Genomic DNA, 20,930 nt, shown 5'->3' on the forward strand with positions numbered 1-20,930 from the left:
CTTTGGGTGAATTTTTGTTTTATTGGATGATTTTAACACTGCCCAATTGGGGCCTTTTTGTTTGCTGTGTAGAAAGTGTAATTGAAATTTCACCATCAAAAACTGAAAGCTGAATGAAAATGTTTATTGGGGGTAGGAAGGGTGTTCTGTAATTCTCCCTGAAAACATTTTTATAGAGTTACAAAGTACCTCTCACGGTGTTTCCTTTGCTCAACTCCTCTCTCCCTATAGCCTACCTTCCAAGCTCTTAACTGTCGATAGCATCCAAATTCTTTAGGATTTTTCTGGCAACAAGTTTTAAAAGTCCTTTAGAAAGCAGTTTCTGTGACTTGCCTGGCGGTTCAGTAGTTGAGACTCCGCGCTTCCACTGCAGGGGGCACAGCTTCCATCCCTGGTTGGGGAGCTAATATCGTCATGCCCCGCGCGCGACCAAAAAAAAAAAAAAAAAAGCTGTTTCTCGGATAACAGCTAAGGGAATTTGATTGTCTGGTGTGCATAGAGAGGAAAGAGTAAGATAAGGAACTGAAAAGGTGGATTGGCGCCAAATTGTGTACAAGTTTAAAAGCTATGCATGAAATTTTAGACTTTATTCTAAAAGTCTCACATTCTCAATAGTGATTCTACGTCAGAAACACTGTGTGGTTCTTTAAAATACGGATGCCCTGATGCCGTCTTCAGAAATACTAATCCAATTAGTTGGCTTCAGTGTGCAACCAGGGTTGAGAATCATGGCTCTAGGACTCTAATTGCATTTCCTCCTGTGCACCCAGGACATGGCTGATGAATATTGAGTGACTTAAACTGTTATCTTTTATTTCCTTATTTCATACATGCAAAAAGTAAATTTATAAAAATGTATAATTACTAAAAAATAGAAGCATATATAAGACTATGTGATACTTGTTTACAAAGCAACTTCAATAAATGTAATTATATCTTTTAGAACAGCTGACTTCTTTTTTAAATTGTGTGTCCCAAAGCATTTCAGTGACAAGCATCAGGTGTTTGATAATCCAGGAAAAGGGAACGGAAAATCAAAATCCATAGTTCTGTGAAAAAACAAATATTCAGATATCAGGCTTTTAACAATCAATGCCCTGTTCAGAGGGGGATGATACAAGAAGTGGTCATATTTTTAAAGTATTCAAAATCCTATCAGAAATGAAAAACAAGATACAAGAGTATATCAATATGCTTAGTATAATTAATAGCATAGTGAGTAATGGCAAATTAAATTAAAATGATCTGTATGAATTGTTTGATGATATCAAAAAGCTAACTTAAAGTAGATTCTACAAATGCCTATGCTTAAGCTGAGATTTAAAGGAATGGATTGAGTGAGATTTGAATCTCTACCACAAGAAAAGTCAATTCAAGCAGCACAAGCTGAATATCTCAAATGAAACCCATCCCTTGGGTAAGACAACTGTGGCCCTGTGTTTGGTTAGGGCACTGCACCCTCCCTTCTGCACATCATTTTCCAATTTCAGTTTTGAAATTTCTGTCCATAATGATCCCTGAAGGGGCCTAACCGAAACTGATGATGCAGCCCCCTTTCAGATGTAGTTGTCTTGGAAACTTACTTCAAGTTGCTGCATCCTCACATCCTTCAAGGTATGGTCTTGCCTTTTTTGGTATGGAATAAAAAATACTGAAGGAGCTGTAAGATGGCAAGTTTCTAGATAGAGATGAGACTAGTATTTAGAGAATTTTTAAAATGGTGGTTTGGAGAGTATTAGGAAATGTTTGGAATACAGGTATATAGTGGTTACTGCTGTAGCAGTCCCTGCCACAGTTGAGGGCTGCCAAAAGGGGTATGTATCTCTCTTCTCCCACCACATTTTAATGTTTTGAGGGACTGGGATGGTGGTTTACCCAAAGGAAGTATCTTTGGGAGATTTGAAGTCTAAATCTAACAGTACCTTGGAAGGGTATGAATAGCCATAAAGTTATCACATAGCCAGCCATATGTCATCAGTAATTTTACTTGACATCAAAATACTTACACATTTGCATTGCTGATGGAGTTTTTTTGAAAGTTTGCATTTGAAGGATTTTTGAACGGGGACTTCAGGGACAAATTAACTTCAGAACAGATTAACAAGGAAATTTTTATAGTATTTGAGAAAAGGAGATTAAAATGTAAGATGGGTATTTACGCTCATATTCTTCACTAGTACATTAGTTAAAATTCTTTTAAAAAATACTTAACAGAATATTTCATATAAGTTATAATTTCAAAGAAACAAAAATGTATTAAGGTTCAGTTTGTGTGTATGTGTGTGTTTTATACATAACCTTCCCAAATGGATTTGTGTTGACTTACAAAAATACCAAGATATGTAAGGACAAAGGAAAAGTTAAGATGAATGTATCAATTAGGATTTCTTGTTTCTGTCTAAAGTGAATATAGTCAGCAAACAAAAATGGTGAATTTAATATTTATTACTTCATATTATTGCAAAATGCAACAATGGGGTTAGCTTTAGAAAAAGATTTAACCAGTGGACTCAAATGAGGCAGCCTAAAATTTCAGTTTTTTTGTTATTCTGGTCTGCCTTCTACTTTCTGTTTTAGCAGCAGGCTCCATGTGAACATCACTACCCATACATTTCCAGATTTCCAGAAAAGGCTGCAGATGTTCTCAAGTATCACAAATGGGAGACTCCATAGGATATTAAGTAAACCACATTTTGTTCTTAAGTATTATAAGTTACAATAAGAAATGTACATTTATTTCAAAGGCATTATTCTATGTTGCTAGGGGTTATTAGCTGCCAATCTGCATTTCAGTTAAGACTCCTTTCTGTTAATCAGCTTAAACTCTGTTTACTAAATGCAAAGCTACATTGACATGGTTTTCACAATATCACTGACTTTAAATTCTGAAAATTTGGTATGCATATGCTTATATTCTCCATATTTAAGGTGCCTGTGTTAATTTTTTTTTCCCTTGACTTGCAGCTGATTTGTGAATCCTTGCCTCACATTATGGGATTGCTAGACAGACTTTCAGGCTTGCTTGGCCTCAAAAAGAAGGAGGTTCATGTTTTGTGCCTTGGGCTGGATAATAGTGGCAAAACAACAATCATTAATAAACTTAAACCTTCAAATGTAAGTATATTTGTTAGATACATTATATATTTTCTGCTAAAGAAAGCTAATGGAGGGTTATTTTGTCTGTCATTGCAACTTCATTGTCACATTATGAAATCTTATTAAATTTGTGATACCTTTAGTAAAGTAATAAGTATCAGCCAGCCATAACGTGAAGTGTATTTTATGCTGATATGTAGGTAAATCTTGACTATTTAAACTGGAATATTTTCCAAATGCCTTTTCTTCACAAAAGCTCTTCAAAAATTTGTGGAGTTTACATGCAGGTAGCATTGCCTTCGTTTTGACTTTCTCTTTACAAGAGGAGCAAAACAAAGGGAAAGGTGGATCATTTTTACAGATTCTATGGATAATTAGCCGTTCCCAATAGTGTTACATGCATATCGGTAGTAGCAAGCAAGATGACTTTAAGTCATGTAAGTCATCAATACATGAATGTATTATTTAAATAAGTGAAATATATGTATAAGCTAGTACATTCACCACATAATGTATGAGTTATGTTGTGCTGTGTACCCAGTTGTGCTGTGTGCCCAGTCTTGTCCAACTCTTTGAAACCCCATGGAGTATAGCCTGACAGACTCCTCTGTCCATGGAATTTTCCAAGGAAGAATACTGGAGTTAGTTGCCATTTCCTACTCCAGGAGATCTTCCCCACCCAGGGATCAAACCTCTTGTGCCTCCTGCATTGGAAAGCCTATTCTTTACTACTGTTCCATCTGGGAAGTATAAGCTACAATTAGGTTCTGCTGTATATAAAGAAAACCGACATAACAGTGGACTGAAGATGGAGGCTTCTTTTTCTGTCATCTCAGTGAGTCCAGAATAAATTCCAGAGCTGGTGTGGCAGCTGCATGGTCCAGGCATCTTCCATCTTTCCTCTCTGCTATCCTTAGTGCCTGGTTTTCTTCAGGGTCTTCAGAATCTCCACATGGCCATCTTAGTTAACTATCCTCAGTTCAGTTCAGTTGCTCAGTTGTGTCTGACTCTTTGCGACCCCATGTACTGCTGGACGCCAGGCCTCCCTGTCCATCACCAACTCCTGGAGCCTACCCAAACTCATGTCCATTAAGTTGGTGATGCAATCCAACCATCTCATCCTCTGTTGTCCCCTTTTCCTCCCGCCTTCGCTCTTTCCCAGCATCAGGGTCTTTTCCAGTGAGTCAGTTCTTCGCATCAGGTGGCCAAAGTATTGGAGTTTCAGCTTCAACATCAGTCCTTCCAGTGAACACTCAGGACTGATCTCCTTCAGAATGGACTGGTTGGATCTCCTTGCCGTCCAAGGGACTCTCAAGAGTCTTCTCCAACACCACAATTCAAAAGCATCAATTCTTCAGCACTCATCTTTCTTTATAGTCCAACTCTCACATCCATACATGACCACTGGAAAAACCATAGCCTTAACTAGATGGATCTTTGTTGGCAAAATAATGTCTCTGCTTTTTAATATGCTGTCTATATCCTAAGTTGCAGAGATGAGAAAAGAACAAGGCAAAAGAATAAGTCTTCCTGCCAAATAAGTCCTCTTTAAAGAGCTTACTCAGAAGCCTCAACTAATGACTCTTTCACCTCACTGGCTACCCTATCTGTAAATGAGGCTGGATTTTTTTTTTAAAGCAGGACATATTGCTGCTTCCATTAGTAATTGGGGTCCTGTAAGTACGAAAGAGGGGCTTCCCTGGTGGCTCAGTGGTAAAGAACCCACCTGCCAGTGCAGGAGAAGTGAGCTTGATCCCTGGGTTGTTAAGGTCCTATGGAGAAGGAAATGGCAACCCACTCCAGTATTTTTGCCTAGGAAATCCCATGGACAGAGGAGCCTTGCAGGCTACAGTTCATAGCGTTGCAAAGAGTCGGACATGACTTAGTTACTAAACAACAACAAAGTATGAAAGATTAGGAGAGTGGATAGAGGTAAACAGTTAACATTGACAGTTGTAAATACTTTTATGTAGATAAAAACCATTAGTCAATCAATGGAAAATGTTGATGAAAAAATATATAGCCTGCATATAAATTGAGCTGCCACTGCTGCTAAGTCACTTCAGTCGTGTCCAACTCTGTGCGACCCCATAGACAGCAGCCCACCATAAATCGAGCAGATGGTTCAAAATTAGGAAACTGGTGCTCTTAATGACTGACAGGCTGAATAGTAGGAAGCATTGCTCCTAAATATGGTAATTGAAAGTGGACTTCATCGCCTCCAAATAGTGCTTCAGGTTGGGCAGAATGAGAACTCCTACTGTCCCCCACTGCCTTTTCCCCAACAGCTTCATTTTCACTTCTGTTTAATTTGAGATTGCTCTCAAATTACAAAAATGCCATCATTTCTTTTCTTGAGGTCATCATTCCCTTCTTCTACATGGGAGAGTTTGCCATGTGAAACAACTAACTACTGGTGTATTTTCAGATGGCAGTTAGTTTGAGACAGCTGGGATAAGAAGTTGAAAATAGAGTTAGAAGGTAATTTAGGACTCCTCGTCCCTCCTTCCCTCCCTACCCCAGAGAAACCCCATTCTCCTGATCCGCCTCCTCAGGAGCTGCCTGCTCACACTCCCCTTAACATTAAAGCGCTCCAACTCATTGGCCGCTTCCTCGAGAGAGCCATGTCCACCTTGTTCCCCTCACTGTTCCCCCGTGTGACTGAGACACTGTGGTTTAATCTGGATCGACCCTGTGTGGAGGAGACAGAGCTGCAGCAGCAAGAACAGCAGCATCAGGCCTGGCTCCAGAGCATTGCAGAGAAAGACAACAACCTGGTACCTATTGGCAAGCCGGCCTCAGAGCACTATGACGACGAGGAAGAGGAAGATGAAGATGACGACGAGGACAGTGAAGAGGACTCAGAGGATGACGAGGACATGCAGGACATGGATGAGATGAATGACTACAATGAGTCACCTGATGACGGAGAGGTCAATGAGGTGGACATGGAAGGCAACGAACAGGATCAGGACCAATGGATGATCTAGGTAGACAAGAAAGGGTGGTCTCAAGAAAGGGGGTCCAAGGACCACCCTGGACCCCCTGCAGAACCAGCTGATCACCCACTCCCATGAATCCTCATCCTCGGGCACTTCCTCAGCTGCTGCCAGGACCTGATCTTCTTGGTCCCTCCCAGGCCATCAGTCTGCCCTTGAATCCCCCGGGCCTAAGCCCAGCACCCTCCCTTCTAGCCAGCACGTCACCCATTGTTTGTCAGATCTAGTTTCTTTCTAACTTTCTTTAATAAAGACACAGGACTGAAAAAAAAAACAAAGGTAATTTGGAGTTTTAAGGGGCTCTCCAATCAAGTTGGGAATCAGCTGAAATAGATGTGCTAAAGTCAGAGATTTTAAAAAACATAGCAGTTTTATTGAAATATTAATTTTGGAGGGCAAGGTTTAGGTCTGGCCAGAGGACTTGCTCGGAGAAGGCAATGGCACCCCACTCCAGTACTCTTGCCTGGAAAATCCCATGGATGGAGGAGCCTGGTAGGTTGCAGTCCATGGGGTCCCTAAGAGTCAGACAGGACTGAGCGACTTCACTTTCACTTTTCACTTTCATGCATTGGAGAAGGAAATGGCAGACCACTCCAGTGTTCTTGCCTGGAGAATCCCAGGGACGGGGGAGCCTGGTGGCTGCCGTCTATGGGGTCACACAGAGTCGGACACAACTGAAGTGACTTAGCAGCAGCAGCAGCAGAGGACTTGCTAACACTCTCTTGAGCTATGATTCATGTCCCAGAATTCAAGCTTTGCTCCTCAGGGAGAGATCCTGCTTGTCTAGGTTTACTGCATGGTTAAGAACAGATGAGAATGCATGGTTTCAAGAAGCATGTGGGTCGCTGCGCCCGGGAGCTTGAGCCCCGAGCCGGCCTCTACCCCGAGCTCGGAGCCCCAGTGGGCCTGGCCCGCCGCCGGCCCCACCCATCCGGGCCAAGGAGGCCGGGCCGTGGCTGAGACGGAGGAGCGGAGCCTAGACAACTTCTTCACCAAGAGAGATAAAAAGAAGAAGGAGCGGAGCAACCAGGCGGCGAGCGCGGCGGGAGGCGCTGGCGGGAGCAGTGGAGCCACGGACGCAGCGGGCGGTGGGGCAGGCGTGGGGACCCGGCCAGGCGATAGCGGGACCGCAGGCCTGGGGGCCACTGGCCCTGGGGCCGCCACCAAGGTTGTGACAAAGGAGGAAGATGAGTAGAAAGAATTTGAGCAAAAAGAAGTTGATTACAGCGGCCTAAGAGTTCAAGCAATGCAAATAAGTGAAAAGGAAGAAGATGAAAAGAGAGAAGATCCAAGTGATAATTGGGAAGAAGGTGGAGGTGGTGGTGGTGGTGTAGAAAAATCTTCAGGCCCTTGGAATAAAACTGCTCTAGTACAAGTACCTCCTGCTCCAGTAGTTGTTACAGAAACCCCAGAACCAACAATGACTAGTGGCGTGTATAGGCCTCCTGGAGCCAGGTTGACCACAACAAGGAAAGCACCACAAGGACCACCAGAAATCTATAGTGACACGCACCCATCCCTGCAGTCCACTACCAAGCATGTAGAAAGCTGGAAATACTGAGCCTTCCTAAGGGTTGACTACCTCAGATTTGCTGCACTCATTGTGGACTTCATGTGGATCACAACTTCTGGATAAAAAGGTTACAGCTATTAAGTATCGATGTGAAACTTGAAACCAGCTCTACTGGATTCCTATCAGAAATCCTGCAGAAAGTCAGCCATCTGGGTTCTGATCTGTAATAAAAGATGAAGATTTAAGTGACCTTAATTAACCTGTCCTGTGCCCCATCTATAAGGAACACTCTGAGGTGGACTGTGGCTGGATTAGACTTCCTAGAACATGCTGCTCTCAAAAGAACTGATGTGCTTGGAAAATCTATAGGGCTCTGATTTATAATTTAAAACTTTGAGTTGTATTGTGAGGTAACCACAAATTAAATTCAAACTTTGGTCACCAAGTGGGGAAAGGGGTAGGAGGGAAGAATCTTATTTCTTTTAGTAATTTTTTATTTGGGTAATGCTTTTTCTGTGTTCCATATTAAGGCTTTTTTTTTTTTTTTTTTGCTATCACTTGGAATAGTTCTTTTACAGAGCATATTGCTTAGCTTAGTAACCTGAAGTATGCATTGGAATTGTGAAATGTCTCATGAATTTGCCAATCCCTAGAGTGGAACTAAATGGCCTTTAATGTAAAGGGCAGTAAATGCAGGGGGCTCTACTTCAGGTGCTGCTAAAGCCTCCTCTAATCAGGTCTAAATTGTATAGTAAACTGGTGGAAAGACTTTGTTTAGTTTCTACTCAGGCCAAGGGAGTCACTGTCCTGTCCTTACAAATTCAAAGCTGTAAGAGCAGAACCTCAACCTGAAATACACTTAAGTTTCACAGATCTTGCATGATCTTTGACAAGAATTCCAGATGCTCTTGTGCCCAAACATTTAAGGTGTTAGGTATTCTGTAGATGCAGTGATTGTCCCAGCCTAGCTTTGGTATCAATCTTTTGGTATGTCTTTAAGTTGATCATTTTGGAGAGTCAGAGGCGAAAGACAGGTGATGTAGCACTTCTGTTTTTAATAATTACAGCTTAAACCATCCAGTAATTTTTAGTCCTGAAAAGGGACACCAGGATGCTACCCAGGATTACTGAAAAGTCTTTCTGTCTAATGAGATAGTCTGAATTTCCTAGTTTTGTATCTTCGGTAGAAATATTTCAAAGTGGCATGTGACCACTTGATGCAGAGTCTGGGTTTCTCTATAATAAAATCCCTTTGCCACATGTAGGAGTTGCAGACTTGCTACTGGCAAGAGTGAAGCAAATGGGTGAGTAAAACTATCCTGTTGTGGGAGCATTTTCCTCTAGGAGTTGAGTCTTGATAAAAGTGTCAATGCAGGAATCCCACTCCTGGGAAGCGAACAGAATCACCTGATGGAACCTGCAAAGTGTATCTGGGCAATAATGTTGGAGTTACTTGAGGTGGCAGGCAGGATGCCTGTGTTCTGATGTGCTTGGGTGAGTAGCTGAGCCAGCCAAGGAGAGGTTGGATGATTGAAAAACAGATTCTTGGTTAATCTGAAGACATCATATGGGAAACAAAAATCTTTTAACAAATAATCTCTTGGACCTTGAGCCACATAAATCCCCTGAAAAGTGCATTTTTCCCAGCAAAATTTTGTTGGGGGTTATGTTATTGAGGAACTGAGATAAATATATGGGAAAAGTTATTTAATGGCATAGAAATCTAAAGACCTGCAAGGAGACTTAAGAATCCCAACCCTTGTTACAACTTTTTAAAAGATATGTGGAATTATTGAAGTGCACGTGAATCAAGTTTTAATATGCTGAATGATGGGTGGATGAGGCTGTCCATTGTACCATTTCTTTCTTTGAATTCTCAGTAATGGTTTGGCAGTGCAAAAACTATGTGTCATTAACAAATTCAATACAAAGTAAATATATGGGGAAAAAAAAAAAAAAGAAACATGTGGCTCTCAATGAGAGAGAGGCAGAACCAAGAAGGTTGTTTCAATTTCACAAACTGAGACATCAAAGAAGTCCTCCCCACCCATGAAGAGGAATAAATTTAGAGAGGAGAAATAGAGTAGCTAGAAGTGTCATTTTAATGGAGTCTTCTCTATATGAAAGCAGGGAAAAGAGATTTCACCAATAAGGAAAGGAACAGGTTAAAAAGTTTGTCTCCTAACTGAGGTGATTGTAATAAATTTCTTTAACAGTCTTTAAGAAGAAGATATAGCAACCTACCTACTTGCTGCTAAGTCACTTCAGTCGTGTCCGACTCTGTGTGACCCCATAGATGGCAGCCCACCAGGCTCCCCCGTCCCTGGGATTCTCCAGGCAAGAACACTGGAGTGGGTTGCCATTTCCTTCTCCAATGCATGAAAGTGAAAAGTGAAAGGGAAGTCGCTCAGTCGTGTCCAACTCTTAGTGACCCCATGGACTGCAGCCTACCAGGCTCCTCCATCCATGGGATTTTCCAGGCAAGAGTACTGGAGTGGGGTGCCATTGCCTTCTCCCCTACCCACTTGAATGGGCTCCAAATTGAATTTAGAGAACCATACTCAGCTGTGGGTCTATAATTAGTTCCACGGATGGTTTGGCTGTCAGTAGATCAACCTGGGCTAATATTAAGAAACTTAGTGGCTGGTGATGTGCAGCACTTCTGCAGGTTAGCCTGGTAGCATAAGGGAACAAGATTATAAGGAAGCTCTTCAGGTAAGGTACTATTCTATAGGAGATATTGCCATTTTTTTCTACATCAAGGAATATCTTCAAAAGAAATTTTTTTGTAAAAGTTGTGTCAGATAAGTACAAAATGATTGAAACCAGAGCCACAGTTAATAGTATCAAAGTATGCCAGCCCCCTGGTGCCTACTGTACTCAGATTGGCAGAAATGACATTCAAAGAACAAAATGGAAATTACGTTATCTCTTTCCACCATCCCCAACAGTATAGTGATCTCCTGTCCCAAGACATGGTTATTACCTTAGGAATAATCTTCTTTGATATGGATGGGAACAGCTTTCTTCTCTAAACATTATTGATCATTTGAGGCAGCAGGGGAAGGAGGCATCCTGAGCTCAGTGTATCATCTTAAAATATTCTAATATCCCAATTTCAGGCTAGTCCTGTGCAAGACCTGCTGACCCTGCCTAACATACTATACTAGTCAGGGAGAGTCCTCAGGAACATCTGGGCATGCAGCCAATTACTGAGGCTTTTTAATTAATCTTTTGTTTTCCAGCATATGCATCTCTCTGCTACCACTGGTGAATTATGGAACTAGCCTAGACTAACTCCAGGGCTATTTTTAAGGGGATCGTCTAATTTCTGACACCACTTTCTGAGCGTTAATCTTTAGGCAACTATCCTGTCTCCTCAGAGCAATTGACCTCTACCTTCTGAGAGCAGATTAAGTTGTTTTACTTAAAAAAAAAAAAAATTAAAAAAACAACTTCGTGATTATGGCCAAGAAGACACTTGAAATGGGACTTCTTAAAGCCCTAAAACCTGTCACCCAGGCACAGATAAAACACTTGCTTCCTCCCTACCTTTGAACCCAAAAACAGTCTCTTGTGAGCTTATATCCACTATGAGAAATATTATTTTTAATGATTTAAGGTGAGTAATAGAAATCAAAAAGCAGAGACATAACTTTGCCAACAAAGGTCCGTCTAGTCAAGGCTATGGTTTTTCCAGTAGTCACGTATGGATTTGAGAGTTGGACTATAAAGAAAATATAGCACCAAAGAATTGATGCTTTTGAACTGTGGTGTTGAAGAAGACTCTTGAGAGTCCCTTGGACTGCAAGGAGATCCAACCAGTCCATCCTAAAAGAGATCAGTCCTGAGTGTTCATTGGAAGGACTGATGCTGAAGCTGAAACTCCAATACTTTGGCCACATCATACAAAGAACTGACTCATTGGAAAAGACCCTGATGCTGGGAAGGATTGAAGGCAGGAGGAGAAGGGGACGACAGAGGATGAGATGGCTGGATGGCATCACCGACTCTATGGACATGAGTTTGGGTAAACTCTGGGAGTTGGTGATGGACAGGGAGACCTGGCGTGCTGCGGTCCATGGGGTCGCAAAGAGTTGGACGCTAGTGAGCGACTGAACTGAACTGAACTGAATAGAAATCTATGATCCTCTATTAGGAAATGTCTTGAAAGAAATTACAAGTCTCATTTTATAGTAAAATAGTCTCTTATATGTTTTTGTAGAGGGATAAAGTCAGTTTCTAGATAACTAGATACTTCCTGAGCCCAAACTAGTTTTTAATATTAAGCTCTCTTAATGTTCATTTGTTGTTAATATGTTAAGGTTGCTGATCCTTTCTAAACTGATAAGGAGAGAAAAGAGGTAATTTTAACCTGATAACTTTTCAAGAATCTGGTCTTACTGTCAAAGTAAGAGATGTGCTCTATTAATATCTTCTAAAATTCTAAGTTTTGCCCCATTCCCCAACAGAAATGCTCTCATTCTATCATATCCAGTTTTATATTCTTAACATTTAAAACAATCTGAAATTGCTTCACATATTCAGTTGATAAGTTGTTTATTACATTTTTCTTCATCATAAAATTAAATTCATAAGAGCATAAATCTTACATTGTTCAATAATGTTGTTTTAGTTGCTAAGACACGTCTGACTCTTTGCAGCCCTATGGACTGTAGACTGCCAGGCTCCTCTCCATGGGATTTCCCAAATACCTAGAATATTTCTTAGTAGTTAAATGTAATTTTGTACAAATGGACTGATAGTGATTTTTTAATTTTCATTTTTTGGCAGTGAATGATTACTCATCGTGCCAAGGATATCATTTTCAACATATTTAGTAAAACTTATCAAATAGGGTCTCTCTTAGAAACCTTGTTCTAGTCTTACTGATATTGATCTATTACTGGGTTATCTCAGATGGCCTGAGACACTTAGGTAATAATTCCTGCACTCTTCACTTGGTTTGTAAGCATCCCCTGTCCAATTTAGAGAATCATCAAATGTATTTGTTCCTGAATAGGGCAGAGGGAAATTAATCAGTGAAGACTATTTCAGATTCTTTAGAGGAAAATGAATCACACTTGAATCTGAAAGTACCAGCTCACATATCTTGTCCTGTCCTAATTAATTAGTGTAGTTTCTTCTTTCTAATTATCTTCCACTAGAACTTTAGAAGTGAAGAAAAGAAAGTTGATTAATTTTATCCCTGTTAAAACAGCAAATTAAAGGGTAGCTTCTCTGGAAACAAAAGAGTTTGTAAAGAAACTGGTGATTATGGACAGGCTAGCCAATTTCTAATTACAGTTAAGTGATTAGAATTATAGTTCAAGGCTACTCATTTGAGCTGTGTTTTCTGAGATTTCTTTAAACGTTCAACTAACTTTTTGTTATTATTGTTATTTTTTCCCTAATAGCAATAGCTGATGGTTTTATCACATTGGCACATGAAAATTCATAAAATCAAAACAGTATGTATTTTAGGACAACAAAAATTAGGAAACTCTGTATTCCAAAGTTTGTTGTACAGTGAAGGACCCCTAAGATATTAGGTAAGAATCTGAGTAACAGGAAATAAATTCTGTCTAACATAAAGAGAGAGATTTTTGGAAGAATGCTACTAGGCAGCTCACAGAATAGAAGGGAAAGCTGAGTAAACAAATTCCAGAAAGCCAAAATCAAGGCAGCTCTGGGAAGTCTTTTCACTAGCACATTACTATTAAGGTGACCAAGCTCCAGGGACCTTTCACCTTATGTCTTTCCATTTGAATTTTAAATTTTCAGGAGTAAACTACCAAAGTGAACATAATGATGTGAGGCAGCAATTTTCCCTCTACTCCTCTTTTTACATGAAAGCAACGTGATGAACTCAAAAGGGAATTTTTTTTTTTTAGGTTACACTTTTGGCAGTATGAAGAAGACTGGGGTATGAAACTGAAATCAGTGAGAGTGTAATTCTTAATGATAACAACCATTTATTGAGTGTTTACTATGGACCAGACACTGGTATTTTGCATCAATTAGCTTACTTAATTCTCATGAAAACACTAAGAGTTAAGGGTAGTAATGATATATTTTACATTTAAGAAAACGCAGGCTTAGAGAAGTAACTTGTTTAGATGGTGTATTAGCAGTTAGGAGTAATCAGGAGCTGTTTTAGTAATTTGAAGCAAGAAATGATGAGGACCTAAGCTAAGTTAGTGAGCCAGAATCAGTAAAGCTTAGAGAATTGTTGTATAGGGGAATGTAAAAAAAGGAAAGAGTCAAGAATAACTCCTAGGCATCTGGGTCAGAAAGTGAATGGACTTCTATTCAAAAGGAGAAAGTCTTGATGGTACAATTAAGTTAACTTAATTGACAAGTTAACTTACCAATTTAAGGTCTTTTACTTGTCGGTGGATCATGTCAGCAGGTCTCCCATTATACTCTTGCCCTCTTGCAATCTCTTTTCCACTCGATCTCCACCACGGCCCCACCTCTCTCACTTGGTTACATACAGTCTTTCCCTTAATAAATATATTTTAGACATACAGGCCTTCAACTTTTCCTGAGTGGTGAGTTCCTCCCTTCCTTGCAGTCATTGCTCTGGCTATTTCCTTTGACTGGGTGGTTCTTTGCCCAGATCTTGTCATAGCTTTTTTCCTTCTTAACATTTACTGGGTGAGATGTCACCTCTCTCAGACAGGCTGCTAAACTAACCCTCCTCCACCCCATTGCCTCCCACCTCAATCACCTTTCATTGTACTTAGCACTGTTCACAATTGGTATCTTAGTTATTTATTGCTGTTTACCTTCTCTAGATTATAAATTCATGAAAGCAGAGACCATATATATTCACCATCTAGACATGAAGACAATCCTCTGTAGCTCGCATCCTGCTTGCTAAGTCGTTTCAGTCGTGTCTGACTCTCTGCAACCTCATGGACAGTATCCTGCCAGGCTCCTCTATCCATGGGATTCTCCAGGCAAGAATACTGGAGTGGGTTGCCATGCCCGCCTCCAGGGGATCTTCCTGACTCAGGGATCGAACCCACCTCTCTTATGTCTCCTACATTGGCAGATGGGTTCTTTACCAGTAGTGCCACCTGGGAAGCCCCTCTGTAGCATTTGCAAACTCAGTAAGTATGGAAGATTAGGAAGTCCTATATGTGAGCTAAAAGAGACTTGTGAAACTATTTTAAGTTGTTGGTAACTTTCAGCAAGCCTCAAAATGTGAATTAAGACAACACATTATGCAGATTTATAATTAGTAAACCTTAAACTTCTATAAAGAATTCACACACAATGATCTCCTTGCAAAAATTATGATTTTGTTTAATCCTTTCATCTTCTTAGTGGCAGATTTTAGAATTGGAAAAACTGGGTACTTTTAACCTGAGGAAAAATGCATTTTCGGTAATTGCAAATTTCTAAACTTTGTCTCTTTTCTTAAAGGCTCAGTCTCAAGATATAGTTCCAACAATAGGATTCAGCATACAGAAATTCAAATCGTCTAGGTAATTCATTTTATTAAACTTGTGATTAAGAAGTTGTGGGTGAAAAATGGTATTAGATCTATCTAGTTATTCCTGCTACTCTTAGAAAAAGGAATCTGTTGTTTCAGAAGCCCACTGACGTTAAAATACTTGTACTACTATCTCTGGATTATTCTTCAGATAAACTCTTCTTAAAAATTTTTTTAATATAAATTTATTTATTTTAATTGGAGGCTAATTACTTTACAGTATTTTATTCGTTTTGCCATACATTGACATGAATCCACCACAGGTGTACATGTGTTCCCCATACTGAACCCCCCTCCCACCTCCCTCCTCATCCCATCCCATCCCTCTGGGTCATCCCAGTGCACCAGCCCAGAGCTTCCTGTATCATGCATCGATCATATATGATAATGCACATGTTTCAGTGCCATTCTCCCAAATCATCCCACCCTCGCCCTCTCCCACAGAGTCCAAAAGACTGTTCTATACATCTGTATCTCTTTTGCTGTCTCACATACAGGGTTATCGTTCAGTTCAGTTCAATCGCTCAGTCGTGTCCGACTCTTTGCGACCCCTTGAATTGCAGCACGCCAGGCCTCCCTGTCCATCACCAACTCCCAAAGTTCACCCAAACTCACGTCCATCGAGTCAGTGATGCCATCCAGCCATCTCATCCTCTGTCATCCCCTTCTCTTCCTGCCCCCAATCCCTCCCAGCATCAGAGTCTTTTCCAATGAGTCAACTCTTCACATGAGGTGGCCAAAGTATTGGAGTTTCATCTTTTTAAATTCCATATATATGTGTTATACTGTATTGGTGTTTTTCTTTCTGGCTTACTTCACTCTGTATAATAGGCTCCAGTTTCATCCACCTCATTAGAACTGATTCAAATGTAATATTTTTAATGGCTGAGTAATACTCCATTGTGTATATGTACCACAGCTTTCTTATCCATTCATCTGCTGATGGACATCTAGGTTGCTTCCTTGTTCTGACTATTATAATTTTACTAGCAAAGAAAAATATATTTTTTATATGTTACTATTATAAAATCATATTTATATTCAAAAAATGTATTCTGTGGCACTTGAAAGCTGGCCCAAGTTGAACACTGTATACTCAAGGGTGGTTTCTTTGATTGATAATAATTTAAAGTTTTAGTAGCTTATAATGTAATAATTTTTGTTGTTGTTTGTTTTGTCTTATAGTTTGTCTTTTACAGTGTTTGACATGTCAGGTCAAGGAAGATACAGAAATCTCTGGGAACACTATTATAAGTAAGTATGTTTGCAAATGTTGGTTAACTAGATGGTTATATTTTAACAACAAGTAGTGATTAAAAATCCAAATGATTATGTGGGCTAGGTTGCAATGTTTATTTTTATGTAATTTAAGTATACATCCTAAGTTTTTAAAAAATATATGATCATACTTGACATTATTTGTCAAATGGTTCAGATTCTTCATAACCTTGGGCCTTGCATGTTCTGTTGTCTCTGTTTTTAATGTCCCGTTCTACTCTACTTCTCTGCAGCTTAAGGTTGATATATTCATTCTTTAAGGACTAGCTCAAAAGTCACCTCCTCTGTGGAGATTCCATTTATTGTGGAGATGCCCAATTATTCTGGCTCCATTGTTGGCACAGTACTTCACCATTCATTTTTCTCTAATCTTATAACCATATAATCAAGGGGGTTGGATTTTTTTCTTATTCAGATTATTTCTTCAAGATCAAGTATGATTCTGGGCACACAGATCAGTATATAATTACTGAATAAATTTAGTTAAAATAGCAGCATCAACAGTTGATCCATTTGTTCAACAAGCAGTTCTAAACAAGATGTTTTGCTGCATGTGCAAATCAGGTGTTCACCAGTTACTTCAGATTAACAGCTATCAAGTTGCTAGGATCCAAATATGCTATTTTTGTGGTATTCTGCATTAAATTCTCTCAGGGAAATGTGAGGTATTTTTGTTTTTAAGGCAACTTGAGTTTTCAGTATAGGATTTTTTAAATTCCTCTTCCAATTATTTGGTAAACAACTGTTTTTAAAAATGTATTTAATACTTAAAAAAAAATTTTATTACAGAAAATGTAAAACTACATAAAAAATAGTATTTAAAGGAAATTTTTTTTTCCAATTTTAACATTCTTTTTCTTTAAAATCTTTTTGGAAGAAGTTAATGAATTCAGGAATATTTTAGATACACTGTAGGTGGAATGCTGAATATGATTACTGTTCAGAAATCTATAGTAATAGTAAATTTTCTGTAGCTATATTTTTCTGATTGTGAAAGAACAAGTACATTTTAATCTATTAGACTGAAAAAAGGTTAAAAAGATTAATTAAGTCTACTGTTGGCAAAACAAGCTACTCTTACAGATAATGTAACATCTTTTTAGGGTAATTTTTCAATATCTGTTAAAATGAAAAATGTTCATACCCTCCAGCCATAATTTTTGCTTTCAGAAAAGTACAGATGACTGGGACTGCTGGGCAAACATGTATATGAAAGAATGTGTGTTGAGAATTATTTATAATGATATTTTTGTCATATCTCAGTTATATAAAGAAAATTATTCTTAATAAAAATGTAGGCTTACTATATATTGAGAGAGAAGAAAATTCTTAGTGTAATATGTACTGCATCATCAATAGCATTTGGGTACTAATGAGATTATAAAGGAAGTTTACTTTGTCATTCATTTGATCCTGTAATGTTAATTATTGTATAGCTTTTGCATATTTCTCTTTGAAAAAGTAATAAAGCCTAAGATATAAAGAGTGCATATTGGGAAAGGAGTAAATGTTTAGAAAATATATCTTTTAAGTATGTTTCTTCTGTTTTGAAATAACATTTAACATAACTGAGAAAGGAGCCTTCTAAAGCATGCACCATGTGCTGTATAGTTTTCATTTAACATTCTCTGATAAGTCAGGAAAACATAAAAAGAATGTAACTCTCATGGCAACCTAATATTTTCTTATATTCCTTCCTATGCCAAAATTTGCTTAATTATTTCTCTGTTTTTGGACATAAAGATTGTTCTCAGTTTTGGAAGATTATAAACAATTCTTCAGTTAACATATTACTGTATAAATCTTTGTCATACTTCATGTTTCCTTAGTATAAATTTCAGAAATGAAATTATTGGCTCAAAGTGACTGAATGTTTTTAAAGCTCTTGATATATATTTCCAGTTGTATCAGTTTCTATATCCACTGGTAATGTATGTCTATAATAAAATGCATTCATCTTTTTAAATGATAGCAGACAATGGTATTAAAAAGTTGTTTTATTTTTTATATGCATGTGAGTACTAATGACATTGAACTTTAAAAATCTTGATTTATGACTGAAATAAGTGAGTCACAAAAAATATATGAATGTCTAGTAAATATATGAAAATATATTGAACTTAACAAGAAATTAATAAAATGCAAAGTAAAATAATATGGTGTTAGGATGGTAAAAAATTGAAAAGAATAAGAGCCATGCTGGCCAGGGAGTGGAAAAAGTGCTGATAGTATTATAAAATTGATATAGCATTTCTAATTTGTCAGTGTTTATCTAAAACTTTATGTATGTATTCCTAGGCATTCTGTTCCTAAAGTATCAAGAAAATTTTTAAATGTATTTGGGAGGCTGTTTATCCCAAAGTTTTTCATAGTAATGAAAATTGGAAGTATGCTATGAAGCCCAACAATAGAAGTTTGATACAATATTTAATGACATACTCATTATACTTTAGAGTATAATGAAAGATGTTATTGAAAGACGTCTTCAAAAAAAACTTTATTGAAAGCTTCTTTATGCTTTAATGTTTCATATAAAAGTAGTTCAAACTACTATAAAAAAGATCAAGGAAGTGTACATATATATCAGAAAGGCAGAATAAAACAGCAAGGTTCCATTTAAATACAGATGTAGATATTCATATATGAATATTCTTGCTTGGAAAATTCCATGTACAGAGGAGCCTGGCAGGCTGCTGTCCATGGGGTTGCAAAGAGTTGGACAAGACTGAGTGAATATGCATACACACATTTACAAAGAAAATGCTAAAAATGATTTATTTGCAAATATTAATGATTGTGCCTGTGTAATAGGATTATGTTTTTACCTTTTTTAAAAACAATTTAATTTATGACCATGCTGAGTTCGTTGCTGCACATGGGCTTTCTCTAGTTGTAGTGATTGGGGCTACTTCCCAGTTTCAGTATGCAGGCTTCTCATTGTGGTGGCTTCTCATTGCAGAGCATGGGCTCTAGGTTTCAGAAGTTGAGTCGCTTTGGCTCAGTAGTTGTGATTCACAGGCTCTAGAGTGTGGGTTCGGTAATTGTAGCACATGGGCTTAGTTACTCTGCATAATGTGGGATCTTCCTGGATCTGGGCATCGAACCCGTGTCCCTTGCATTGGCAGGTGGATTCTTAACCACCAGAAAAGCCCAACTTGTTATTTTTTTAAATTATGAAATGAGTCATTAAATTTACCATGTTATGACCAAATGAATAAAAATTACTTTGCACAAAATGTGACTTATTTGGTTAATATATTAACCAAAATATAGCAGTATTAATTCCTCATATAAACTAATAAGGAACAGCACCAACGCCTGTAATGATAAATCATCATAGGACATGAAGACATAATAAATGGTTTAAGATATGCAAATGAATAGTTAACATAGAAAAATGTTTGTTTATCATTAATTTTTCTCATTCTTTGTATTACACAGAGAAGGACAAGCCATTATTTTTGTCATTGATAGTAGTGATAAATTGAGAATGGTTGTGGCCAAAGAAGAACTTCGTACTCTTCTGAATCATCCAGGTACATGTCTGTGTCTTTCAGTCTGTAACGTCTGTGCTTTGGGGTCATCTATGATGTTTTGTTCTTTGATTCAACAAAACATGTTGTTTACACTGTATCAGTTCAGTTCAGTCACTCAGTCATGTCTGACTCCTTGAAACCCCATGAACCGCAGCACGCCAGGCCTCCCTGTCCATCACCAACTCCCAGAGTTCACTCAAACTCACGTCCATCAAGTCAGTGATGCCATCCAGCCATCTCATCCTCTGTCGTCCCCTTCTCCTCTTGCCCCCAATCCCTCCCAGCATCAGAGTCTTTTCCAGTGAGTCAACTTTTCGCATGAGGTGGCCAAAGTACTAGAGTTTCAGCTTTAGCAAAATTCCTTCCAAAGAACACCCAGGACTGTTCTCCTTCAGAATGGACTGGTTGGATCTCCTTGCAGTCCAAGGGACTCTCAAGAGTCTTCTCCAACACCACAGTTCAAAAGCATCAATTCTTCGGCACTCAGCTTTCCTCACAGTCCAACTCTCACATCCATACATGACTACTGGAAAAACCATAGCCTTGACTAGATGGACCTTTGTTGACAAAGTAATGTCTTTGAATATGCCATCTAGGTTGGTCATAACTTTCCTTCCAAGGAGGAAGGGTCTTTTAATTTCATGGCTGCAGTCACCACATCTGCAGTGATTTTGGAGCCCCAAAAAATAAAAGTCTGACACCGCCTCCACTGTTTCCCCATCTATTTCCCATGAAGTGATGGAACCAGATGCCATGATATTAGTTTTCTGAATGTTGAGCTTTAAGCCAAGTTTTTCACTCTCCTCTTTCACTTTCATCAGGAGGCTTTGTAGTTCCTCATCACTTTCTGCCATAAGGGTGGTGTCATCTAGATATCTGAGGTTATTGATATTTCTCCCGGCAATCTTGATTCCAGCTTGTGTTTCTTCCAGCCCAGCGTTTCTCATGATGTAATCTGCATATAAGTTAAATAAGCTGGGTGACAGTATACAGCGTTGATGTAC

At 38.7% G+C, this 20,930-nt stretch overlaps 2 protein-coding genes and 1 pseudogene across 2 annotated transcripts in view; all 3 read left to right on the top strand.

Moving 5' to 3' along the window:
- Window positions 1-20,930, top strand: part of ARL6 (ADP ribosylation factor like GTPase 6) — a 39,353-nt gene that overhangs the window by 559 nt on the left and 17,864 nt on the right. Inside the window, 4 exon segments of the mRNA NM_001075782.1 lie at window positions 2,965-3,114; window positions 15,043-15,104; window positions 16,298-16,366; window positions 19,832-19,926. Coding sequence (NP_001069250.1) covers window positions 2,992-3,114; window positions 15,043-15,104; window positions 16,298-16,366; window positions 19,832-19,926 — 349 coding nt within the window. The 5' untranslated portion in view covers window positions 2,965-2,991.
- Window positions 5,706-6,166, top strand: LOC101905242 (anaphase-promoting complex subunit 15). Its single transcript, XM_010800988.4, has one exon. It carries the CDS (start codon window positions 5,721-5,723, stop codon window positions 6,084-6,086), a length of 366 nt encoding a protein of 121 aa, XP_010799290.1. The 5' UTR covers window positions 5,706-5,720; the 3' UTR covers window positions 6,087-6,166.
- On the top strand, window positions 6,090-7,740 carry LOC104970812 (protein CDV3 homolog; annotated as a pseudogene).

This window comes from Bos taurus, chromosome 1, assembly GCF_002263795.3.
Source record: "Bos taurus isolate L1 Dominette 01449 registration number 42190680 breed Hereford chromosome 1, ARS-UCD2.0, whole genome shotgun sequence".
Lineage (NCBI taxonomy): Eukaryota > Metazoa > Chordata > Mammalia > Artiodactyla > Bovidae > Bos > Bos taurus.